Source organism: Procambarus clarkii, chromosome 34, assembly GCF_040958095.1.
Source record: "Procambarus clarkii isolate CNS0578487 chromosome 34, FALCON_Pclarkii_2.0, whole genome shotgun sequence".
Classification (NCBI taxonomy): Eukaryota; Metazoa; Arthropoda; class Malacostraca; order Decapoda; family Cambaridae; genus Procambarus; species Procambarus clarkii.
In genome coordinates, this window is record NC_091183.1 from 41,727,396 (window position 1) to 41,739,895 (window position 12,500).

The window sequence follows — 12,500 nt, forward strand, 5'->3', positions numbered from 1 at the left end:
TACAGCTGCATATTATGATCAATATTAATTATATTTAGTGCATTTGTAAACAGTTTATTTTCTTGCATTCCTTTGTGTTAACCGCCTTTTGTTTGCCCGGATGGTAGTGGTGGTAGGGGAGGCGGGCTATGAAAGCCAGACCTCGCCAAGTTGAATGCATGTAGGTTGGGGAAAGTTTAAGATTGAAAGACGATAGTAATACAAATTATTTATAATTATTTGTTATTATAACTACTGACGTTATAATCTATTATTGTATTAAATGTCATTAATGTACTAAGGACTTCCTTCTAGTATCTTTAATCCTATTTTTTTCATAATTCTAAAACAATTCTTATCCACAAGGAAAAATAAATAAAAACTAGATTAAAAGAATAACACAAATTGGAAATCTTCAACTTTAAAACTTTTGGCTTTGCATAAATAATGTTGAATTTTCGAGAGCTTAACTCAACAATATCATCTTCGGCCCTCCCCCCCTAACCACCTAGTATGAGATCAGCACCTAGTTCGTAATATGCACTAGGGAAACACCCCCTCTGGCCGCTAACGCACGACAGCTACCCCAGTTCATGTCCAACACAATCGTATTATATACTGGACTGCCTCGTCGAGTAATGTTCCCTGCAACACTCGACTGGAATGCTAAATGTATCTCTTTATACACGTTAAACCTGAATACCGTGCTGAGGTGCAATATTTGAGGCAGGTAAACACGTCCACTGTTATGAAAGCAAAGTATATGCGCTCACACAATGCAACAAGATGAGTCTGCAAAGGTTCAGATGAAAAATATATATTAACATCTAGAAAGAGTGTGTTTTCCCAAGCTTTCCTCGGGATCTTCCCCGAAATGATATAGATAAAGGTTTAGCTTGAAGAACCCACGAAAAATAACGCCAATAACAATTGAGGCTTCCTACTTAAATTTTGCTCCGAGAGGGGGGGGGGAGTTTATTGGGCAGTGCCACTCATCCTGTGAGTGGACACACCGCCATAGCAGCATGTACAACACCCCCAATAGGAAGAAAACAAGCTGGGTTGTTCATCCTATCATTACACACAGAAATCACAATTGCGTAATGCATGAACAAATTCACAAGAGCCGTGACGAGGATTCGAACCTGCGTCCGAGAGCATCCCAGATGCTGCCTTAATCGACTGAGCTACGACATGGTCAAAAGGAGTTGAACCCGAAGTTCTACTGAACTTACTGGATCCTGCAGCCTCTCCGAGGCACAAACCAGGGTTTTACACAACTCCCCCCATGCACTCGAGCTTTGTCAATATGCCGTTCTCCCTCTTCGCCCTTACTTCATTACACAAAGAAATCACAATTTATGTGTCCTATCACTTGTACCCAGACAGAGCTGGGACTTGCTTAACTGTCTCAAGTGAAGAGCTCCTCAAAGAAGATTAACATTGTCAACCCTTAAATTCTTACATTATCTTGCGGGTGCAAAATGGGGGAAATCTCCCAAGAACAGCATCTTAAAATTGACAAATAGTGTTTAACTCAATGTCGGGTTTATTAATCTGCAAATATTTTTATGGACTCTTAGATGTTCACATTCGCTCAGGTAGTGGTCAAGGCGGTGTCCATCACTTTCACTACTCTTAACCGTTACAAGTGTCAACGATAAAACGTGAGGCTTCCTGCTGTAAACTGTTACAAGTCACCATGATAACACTCGGGGCTTCCTGGTGCAAACTGACAAGTGTTTACGATAATATTGGAAGTTTCCTGCTGCAGACCATTACACTGGTTCAAGTGTCCAAGATAACACTCGAGACTTCTTGCGGTTAACTGTTGTACAAGCACTTGAGACGACAATAACACGTAAGGCTTCCAAATGCACAGTGATGATATTAACAAAAAAAATCCTCGGTAAAGTGTATAATTAAACTAAATGTTAACTTCAGTTTTCATCATTTTTTTATCTGTTCAATTATATTTTTTTTGTTATTGGCACATTTAGGTACATCTGAATTTATGCAGCGACTCGAGGCTATATGAAGGACTGTACGGAGTGTGTCAAGATTTCTTGCTACGTGATGAATATTCTGGTTGTGGCTCGTGATGCTAAAATATCCCCATAACACAGGGTGTTTAGTCATGCATGGCCATGTGATCAGCAGTCTGCATTGGCAAACTTTGGATGCATTATGAGGATATTATCATGGACACCAGAGTGAATAAGGTTGTAATTATATCAAAATGTCCCCATAAATATAATTTTCACGAAATTTACAAAGCACCGTTGGGGTTTGATAAAAACCTTTTGTGCCCTCTATAATCCATTTTGCGATACCGCTCACAGGACGAGTATGGGGTGCACAATAAACTAGTCGCCTCTGGCGGCAACAAGCAAATCACAAAAAACTCCTTAAACCGGAATACTGTATACTTTAAGGAAGATTTTAGTATAGGAACAGTCACAAATATGATGTGTATTTATATATATGATGAAAATGTTCCTAATATATATTACAGTTTATACGTGATATGTGCACAACATTATCACCTTACAATATTATTTCAAGACAAAGACACTCGCTAAGCTGAAATAATGTGATCGGACATCACGAAGCATCGTAGTAACCGAACACTGGATAAGAATTTCAGTTTCAATTTCCGGAAAATAACAATCCATTGTGTTTTTTTCGAGATCCTGATAGACTGTCTTAAGGAACACTTACACTTCGTAATCTTTGGCGAATGCTTATGAGCTTCTTAACAGTTTAAAAAAAGCCATTCACCGACCTCCGGTATAAACAGTCTCTGGTTTTACAACTCAAACATTCACTGACGAAGGGTGGGGGCCCAATGTTTAAATAATACCCCCAGAAAAGGCTCCAGTGCATAAATGGAACCCGAATGGGGATCCAATGCATAAATGGAACCCGCATGGAGTCCAATGCATATATGAAACTGCACCCTCCATGAGTGGAGATTAATGGATAAACGGAATCTTGAAGGGTTCCACGGGAGAAATGGAACCTGAGGGTCCAAGGGAGACACTGATCCCAAGATCAATCCCTAAGGTTGATCTGGAGGCTTACCTGTACATGGAGTGATGACGAAGGCCAGGAGGGCGGACAGCAGGACGGGCGTGTAGCCACCTCCGGCAGTGGGGCCGCCCACACCCTCCCCGCCCATCTTGGGGTGGTTCACGTGTGGCCTACACCAGGCAGCCGCTCCTGATACACACTTCTCCCATGACGTTTACATTCCTTGAGGTCCCAGATGGCGCACAATATAATAATATCCTGTTGGTGCTTGGTTCGTTAGGGCTGCTGTAGTTTGCAACTTCCTTTCAGATATTCACAAATTTTATCTATCACTAGATATACATAAGTATACAACTTTTATCATGTGCTTCAACAATCCCTCGACACCATACCGATATCCACAGCCTTTCACTTATAACCACAACATCCGGCCAATTGCCAAGATCGTAAACTCCTCCACTGAATTCCGCGATAAACAATCCTTCAGGGAAGAGAGGAGCGTGCCAGTACCGGAGCGACGCACAACCCACCCTCCACCACGTCTCAGCCAAGACTGAACTCTCCATGGCGGTGTAAGTTGAATCAGCCGGAGCTCACCACGAGGCTCAGTTGCCACACACGATATTTTCTCTTTATTTTTGTCGCTACGAACTGTGCCTTTGATTTTCTTATTTTTAATTTATCTACGTCACTCAGAAAGTCCAAAAGTTGGAAATACTAATTCGTAATTTGAAAAAACAAAACGTATCCAAGCTCGAAATATCGTAATCAACAACAGTATAAATTGCCCATAAAGAAATAGTACACACATTATTTCATTGATGTAGTTAGGAAACAATTCACGTAATTTATTCACTTTCATAATGAACAGAATTAATGAGCTTTTCTATCAACAGTTCGTACTAAATACCACGCCGTGTGAAACTAACGAAAAAATTAGATCAACTTGTGCCCAATGCCGATTCCATTTACCCTCTCTAGGCTGGGGGGAAGTGGACTCAGTCCCTCGGATGAGAGGCTGGTTGGGAGAACTTTGATGTAACTCCTTCCGCCACACTTTTTGTATTTCCTATTAATTATATATTTTTTCACACATCATTATCGCTCTTATAATAATTCTTTTTACAGTGAATATTACATAATAGCTGATTAGAGAAAAGTATGCGAGTAAATTATTATTTTGTGTTATGTGATCGGACTAGGATGAATTATTGAAGCCTAATCATGAAAAACACATGGCTATTACCTAATAAATTATGTACATATGTTTGAATTAAGAATTTCACATGTTTATTTACGTTCATGCTCGTGTTTACAGCCCATCTACCTGTGTAGATAACACGTGTAGTAACGATGTGGACCATAGTTCATATACTGACGTGATGGACAATTGAAAGTAGAGCTTAGTACTATTGAATTTGGATAAACCGGAAATGGTTTTGTAGTTATGCTAATAAAACCCAACCTAACGTAACCATCTTAGGCCTAATACACGTTACCCGAGGCTTAATATAGTATATATGCGTTATCCTAGGCCTAAAATATTTAAATTTGATTTTTTGCTTGATTTTTTCTGGACTATAAATTGAATAGTACCAAATTCTAATAATTACCAATTACGCCAATACATGTTCGATGGTGAACAGTTACAAACATTGCTATCTAAACATGATGGGTTGCGTTTTACACTGTGGATACCAGTCTGCGGGTATTCATATACATAACAGTCTATGCTATATTCCGAGAATTATATAGCATCTACGGCTTAATACCTACCTAAACCTGCTACATTACCACATTAGGAGGAAGACGATTGAGGGACCAGATGATCAGTCAACACTAAAGAGAAGGAGGCTACACAGATAATGATAAAGTATGCGAAGAACTTAACTTATTTTAATTACCTTGTGATAGTTCCGGGATCAATGTCCCCTCAGGCTGGCCTCTGATTTGGCCTACTGGTTAGTGGACTGATCAACCAAGCTGCAACTGCTCGCAGTCGGACGTATAAATCGCAAATGCTCAGGTATCCAGGAGAAACCTGGTCTGCCATTAGAACCCTAATAAACGGAAATATTTAATAAAGAGTATGTCAGCCTTTCCGGTGGAAAGGCTGACATACTGGTGACATAGTAAACAAAACATTAAAGGCTCCTTCTGAGCTCAAGTGTTCGATGACAAACCGATGGACCTGGACCTCATCTGCTGGGGTTGAGAGGAAACAAGAGGCATAAAAACTACTCATATGATTGTACAGGGGAATGACAATTTAGACAAATAATCATTGATCAGAGCTAGAAACGGTTGAACGAGGACACTTAGACAAATGAATCATAGATGTCAGCGCTAGAACCGTCAATAAATAGTGCAGATTAGTTGAATTGATCGTTGAAGTTCGCTTGATGTACAATTTTAACTAAAATTGTGAAATAAAAACATGTGAACCGAGTCACTGTATTAAACTAAGAACGTTCAGCAGGCGGAACTGGAAGTACAACTCGTTCCTGCATGCACATCAAGATGAACGTTAAACACACTCTTCGAATCACACACGTGATTTGTTGGGACCACTTTTCTTGAAGATATCCCAACAAATCCTTCAGAGTCCAGACCAAAGAGTAAGACCTCCTTGGCACAGTGACCTCAGGCACTGCCTTGAGGATTATCATTACAGTAAGTCGAGACTGCCAGTCAGGTCGTTACCATGTGCGACACACTTCCATAAATGGCTGGGTCCGGAAAATCCTATTAGTGTCCACTCCTGAATTTACTTAAAGGCATTTTGGGATGAAATATAAAAATCGTCACCGAAATATTTAATATATTTATGCATAGACCCTTATGTACACTTCGTTCTAAGTTATTATTAAGAACGTCATCAGTTGTGAGTCGCGTGTAAACCGTTTTTCATTCATTAACAGGGGGTTTGGCGGGTGGATGGCATGGACTTTGGCTTTTGTTTATGAGGACGGGCTGCATAAACCGGCCCATCCTCATCAACAAAAACCAAGTGCTCGTTAATACAGCCGCCAAACCCCCTGTGTATAAATGAAAACGGTTTACACACGACGCACAACTGATGTTCGAACATTTCTCGAACAAGTGTTTAGCTGTCGACCTGTGTTTGAACCGCAACACTATAAATGCTTCACCCGCGTAAATCAAATACAAATACTGTGCAATTAACCCTTGCAAATATGTAATTGAATAATTAAAGATCAATGCTAGATGCACGCTGAGGGCCTGTGGCGCCGCGTTTAATATCCATGTTAATACATGGGTCAAAAGCCCTTTTTTCATCTAGGTGCTAGTTGTGTGTACTCACCTATTTGTGCCTGCAGGATCGAGTATTGACTCTCAGATCCCGCCTTTCTAGCCATCGGTTGTTTACAGCAATAACTTCTGTCTCATTTCCATATCATATCTAGTTTTAAAGTTATGAGAAGAGTTTGCTTTACAACAAAAATTAAGTGCATTCCATTTTTCCACTATTTTCACGCTAACAGAAATCTTTCTAACATTTTTGTGACTCATCTGAGTATCCAGCTTCCACTCATGTCCCCTCGTTTTGTTGGTATTCCGTGTGAGCATTTCACCTATTTCCACTCTGTCAAATCCCCCTGAGTTTTTTATACGTTCCTATCATATCCCCCTCTCCCTTCTTTTTTTCTAGTGTCGTAAGGTTCAGTTCCTTCAGGCGCTCTTCATATTCCATCAATCATAACTCTGGAACGAGCCCGTCGTCACAAACTTCTGAACCTTTTCCGAGAGAGAGATAGATAGATAGAAAGAGAGAGAGAGAGAGAGAGAGAGAGAGAGAGTGTACTCACCTAGTTGTGCTTGCGGAGGTTGAGCTTCGGCTATTTGGTCTTGCCACTCAATCGTCAACCTACTGGTGTGTGTGTACTCACCTAATAGAGGTGAATATGTGTGTGTGTGTGTTTGTGTGTGTATGTGTGTGTTTGTGTGTGTGTGCGCACGCGCGCGCCACCACCCTGACTACACGGCATAAAACACATTACTAGATGCTGAACACTCGCTACATACGACGCTCAGATACAGAGAACACCAATTAAACTCTTCATAAGTTAAACAGATCACTGGACCTCTTACATTAATTCAATCTCTTTCATTTTGCAACTTCCCTTTCTTTCTACTTGCTTCTCATGGTTACCTTGCGATGATTTCGGGGCTCAACATCCCCGCGGCCCGGTCCTCGACCAGGCCTCCTCATTACTGGACTGGTCAACCAGGCTGTTGGATTCGGCTGCTCGCAGCCTGACATGAATTACAGCCTGGTTGATATTATTATATCAAAAAATAATTACGTGATTTGGTAATTACTTATTACCAAAAGTAATTACGAATATACGAAAAAGTTAACGACAGATTATCTAAAAAAAGATGAAAATTTATAGGCACTTGTTAGTGAACCGGGTGTTGGGTCTTGGTGTTGTGGGATGAGAGGGAATGAGTGAATGAGTGAGTTAGTGAGTGAGTGAGGTGTTGCCTCGTGTGGTGTTGAGGGGTGAGGTGCTCAAAGTTGCTGCCTCGGGCTCCTGCATATGTCTCGCCCTTTTGAATCCCATCTTTACGGGTTATTCCTGCCCGTGCCACTTCTTGGGTGGCTTAATCTTTATCAATCAATCAATCGAATCCCATCTCCCAGTGTTGTGATGACGTCATAACACCTGGTGGTAAAGAACCTTCAATGATCACCTTCCCAAGAGTCGTCATAACTCTGGCTGTTGTTGTTATTGTTTAAGATTCGCTACTTGGAACAAAAAGTTCCAAGTAGCACGGGCTATGGTGATCCCGTTAGTGGACTTACCTGACACAGGAGTGAGGATGTAACTGGTGTCTAGCGACAAGGAGCCCTCATATACCCCCAGTCTGTATCCCGGAATCTCCGTCGTCGGCGACTTCTTCAGTGGAGAGTAATGTGGTTGGTAGCTGTCGTGGTGTATTGGGCTGATCATTGTGTCTTTGAGGTCGATCTCGAACCCATTGTTGATGTGACGACTTATATTAAATTTTGTAACTAGCTCATCAAGATTGTAACTTGCTTAGCTAAATGAATTGTGGGGTTCAGTTCCTGAGCCCATTATGTGCCTCTGTAACCCTTTCCACTACCGCCCACAGGATGGGTATGGGGTGCATAATAAATGAACTAAACTAACTCATTGTGTCTGTGTCTCACGGTGCGTCTGGAGCTGTCCATGGAGATTACCAGAGTGTTCCGTGGTATCCCTCACCGCTCCCACCACGGCGGCTTTATTGTAACACTGCCTTACCTAAATTTTAGTTACATTAAAGTGAAAACTAATAAACTTAGTATATTATGTTACATCATATATATATATATATATATATATATATATATATATATATATATATATATATATATATATATATATATGATATATATAATATATAAGTTGCCTAATAAGTACAACGTTCGTACCATCACCAAGGCATGAACGTTTAAAACGTTCATCTGCTGTGTACCACCGCTGGGAATAAGAAGATTTAATTTCTTGTCTCCTATTCACTGTACTTTACTCATCTTCGTACATAAATAAATGGGATTCTGAACTATGTTGAGGTAAAGCTATTTTTATGCTGTTTACAAATTAAGATCATGGCTTATTAAAAAAAAATTAAATTTAGAATAATACGACTTGCATAAGCTGTCAGTAACACCTCAAAACCACCTCAAGGTAAGACGTACATCAGATTAAACTACATTCAATCAATGAACACATCTGAGGGTAACAGAAAACAGCAGAAGAAAACAATGCGGAATTACTGATCGCTTCAGAAAGCGTTGCGTCATCACCTTGGCTACTGGTCGGCTTCCACGCACACAACTGACACTGTTACCGGGTTGTTCCTTGACGGCTAATCGTGTAGTTGCTTTCCCTCAAAGTTAGTATGCAATCTGAAACTGATGATTATTTCAATTGCAATTTCCTACTCTTCCCTTTTAGCTTGTTCTCTGTTCCCTTCACGTAATGTTTCACGCTCCAAATATTCCTTTTTAAATTATAGGAACCGTAATCCACACGTCATTACGAGCACGTGTTCCAGTCCGAGGAAATCCAGATTATCTAAAAAGTTGTCAAAGAAAATCTTGAAAATAGAAATTGGCTCTCTCTTTACTGCATGGTCCCCTCGTTTCTCTTCCTGCACTGGATGACTATCACTTTGATTGTCAAGTGCGCATGTTGCGCTCACAGTCATGTTCAGCCCTTCATCAGACATTTACCACCACCTTGTCCCGCAGCTTGGTTTATTTTCCTCCTCTCCTGTTCCACTAAAAACTACCCCACTTCCGCGAGGGAAAACGGTCATTCAAGACGACAGCCTTCACAGGCATACACGTCACTTTAAACTCTTAGTGTCAAGTGTCGTAAATACAACGGGGGAAAAAAACATCAAACACAATAAGCTGATATATCAATGGCTAGAAAGTTATGCGTTAAGTCATGCGCCTCGTGAGGGTGGCGGCGGGAGGCCGGGTGTTTCAGCAAGCAGGGACCAGCAGCTGGGCCTGGCCACTCACACCTGACCTGGCCACCCACACCTGGCCTGGCCACCACACCTGGCCTGGCCACCACACCTGGCCTAGCCACCACACGGCCAGTCAACTAATGTAACTCCAGCACTAACCAGGTACTGGCTGTCCCACGGTAACACAACATACACACAGTTTTCACAGTCGATGTCCAGGCACACGACCACGCCATACACAGACAATTTGGATGGAAACACGCAATGACAAGCCACTGTGGTAATTTGACAGCCAGTGGGGGCGAGGGTTGCAGTTAGTAACTCGCTGGTCATATGTCACACATAGTAACTCGCTAGTACAAGGAATTGCTTTCAACTGAATAAGTTAGTGAATAATCCTTAATAACCCTCCAGTTGACCAGACCACACACTAGAAAGTGAAGGGACGACGACGTTTCGGTCCGTCCTGGACCATTCTCAAGTCGATTGTGACTTGAGAATGGTCCAGGATGCACCGAAACGTCGTCGCCGTCCCTTCACTTTCTAGTGTGTGGTCTGGTCAACATACTTTAGCCACGTTATTGTGACTCATCGCCTGCCACCCTCCAGCGACATCTCTATTAATGAGTGAAAGAGAGGTTTACGTAATGTTATAATTTGTCGTAGCACAGTTGGTAGAACGTCAGTTAAACATATTGCAGGTCGCAGGTTCGAATCCTATAGTATTTTTGTGGGGGCTATATTTGTTTAATTTGTTATTCACAGTTTTTTGCAGTATTACAATCGTGAGGACCAAGATGGGTCAAATATACGGCATCTCTGGAACAGAGAACCTGCAGAACCTACTTGCTTTCTGAAGTAATCTCAGTTTAGTCACGTAAAGTACCAGTAATCTCAGACGTAATATTTTGTTATATATAATCAGTTTATCTGTTTAAAATATTATCCGGTCAGAGATTAGCTTAAAATTTTGTTAAATATTAATGTTAGAAATTTTTCTAATAATATAAATTGGAAATTATATAAGAGAAATGATGTGAAGGCGAAGCTGGGTGGCGACATCGCCACGGCCCAATCGTTTCAGACGCTTTTTGTTGTACGTGTACAGACACTGGAGAAAATATCTAATATTTAATTTTTTTGTCATTTTTTCAAATTTGCTGGGCTTTAAGATTACTTACTATTTCGTATCATATATATATATATATATATATATATATATATATATATTAGTATATTTTGATAGCAGTCTTTCTTGTAAACATATGTTGTTAAATATGACCGAAAAAGTAAGATTAATAATCCTATGTGAGATTAATAAAAAGTAAGATTAATAATCCTATGTGAGATTAATAAAAAGTAAGATTAATAATCCTATGTGAGATTAATAAAAAGTAAGATTAATAAAAGAAAATTCGTGTTAGAATTATTAATCTTACTTTTTCGGTCATATTTAACAACATATATATATATTTTTTGTTTGTCACAGATTTTCTTAGCAGTAATGCGAGCGTGGGAGCCAAGGTGTCAAGAATGAAGGTTATAGTGTCAGGGGGTCAACATAACACAGTGTCAAGGGGTCAACATAACACAGTGTCAGGGGTCAACACAACATAGTGTCAGGGGGTCAACATAACACAGTGTCAGGGGGTCAACATAACACAGTGTCAGGGGGTCAACATAACACAGTATCAGGGGTCAATATAACACAGTGTCAAGGGGTCAACATAACATAGTGTCAAGGGTCAACATAACACAGTATCAGGGGGTCAACATAACACAGTGTCAAGGGGTCAACATAACATAGTGTCAAGGGTCAACATAACACAGTATCAGGGGGTCAACATAACACAGTGTCAAGGGGTCAACATAACATAGTGTCAAGGGTCAACACAACATAGTGTCAGGGGGTCAACATAACACAGTGTCAAGGGGTCAACATAACATAGTGTCAAGGGTCAACATAACACAGTGTCAAGGGGTCAACACAACATAGTGTCAGGGGGTCAACATAACACAGTGTCAGGGGGTCAACATAACACAGTGTCAGGGGGTCAACATAACACAGTATCAGGGGTCAACATAACACAGTGTCAAGGGGTCAACATAACATAGTGTCAAGGGTCAACACAACATAGTGTCAGGGGGTCAACATAACACAGTGTCAGGGGGTCAACATAACACAGTATCAGGGGTCAACATAACACAGTGTCAAGGGGTCAACATAACATAGTGTCAAGGGTCAACACAACATAGTGTCAGGGGGTCAACATAACACAGTGTCAGGGGGTCAACATAACACAGTATCAGGGGTCAACATAACACAGTGTCAAGGGGTCAACATAACATAGTGTCAAGGGTCAACATAACACAGTATCAGGGGGTCAACATAATACAGTGTCAAGGGGTCAACATAACATAGTGTCAAGGGTCAACACAACATAGTGTCAGGGGGTCAACATAACACAGTGTCAGGGGGTCAACATAACACAGTATCAGGGGTCAACATAACACAGTATCAGGGGTCAACATAACACAGTATCAGGGGTCAACATAACACAGTGTCAAGGGGTCAACATAACACAGTGTCAAGGGGTCAACATAACATAGTGTCAAGGGTCAACATAACACAGTGTCAAGGGGTCAACACAACATAGTGTCAGGGGGTCAACATAACAGTGTCAGGGGGTCAACATAACACAGTGTCAGGGGTCAACATAACACAGTATCAGGGGGTCAACATAAGACAGTGTCAGGGGTCAACATAACACAGTATCAGGGGGTCAACATAAGACAGTGTCAGGGGTCAACATAACACAGTGTCAGGGGTCAACATAACACAATATCAGGGGGTCAACATAAGACAGTGTCAGGGGTCAACATAACACAGTATCAGGGGGGTCAACATAAGACAGTGTCAGGGGTCAACATAACACAGTATCAGGGGGTCAACATAAGACAGTGTCAGGGGTCAA

General features: G+C 41.0%; 1 protein-coding gene across 2 annotated transcripts in view; it reads right to left on the reverse strand.

Moving 5' to 3' along the window:
* The window catches only part of LOC123762116 (protein sax-3), a 498,674-nt gene extending 494,909 nt beyond the window's left edge, over positions 1 to 3,765 (reverse strand). Inside the window, exon 1 of one of the 2 annotated variants that reach the window (XM_045748448.2) lies at positions 3,064 to 3,765. In XM_045748448.2, coding sequence (XP_045604404.1) covers positions 3,064 to 3,160 — 97 coding nt within the window. In that variant the 5' untranslated portion in view covers positions 3,161 to 3,765. The remainder of the gene's footprint in view (positions 1 to 3,063) is intronic. The other variant, XM_045748449.2, reaches the window with a different exon arrangement.
* Between the last annotated feature and the right edge of the window lie 8,735 nt (positions 3,766 to 12,500).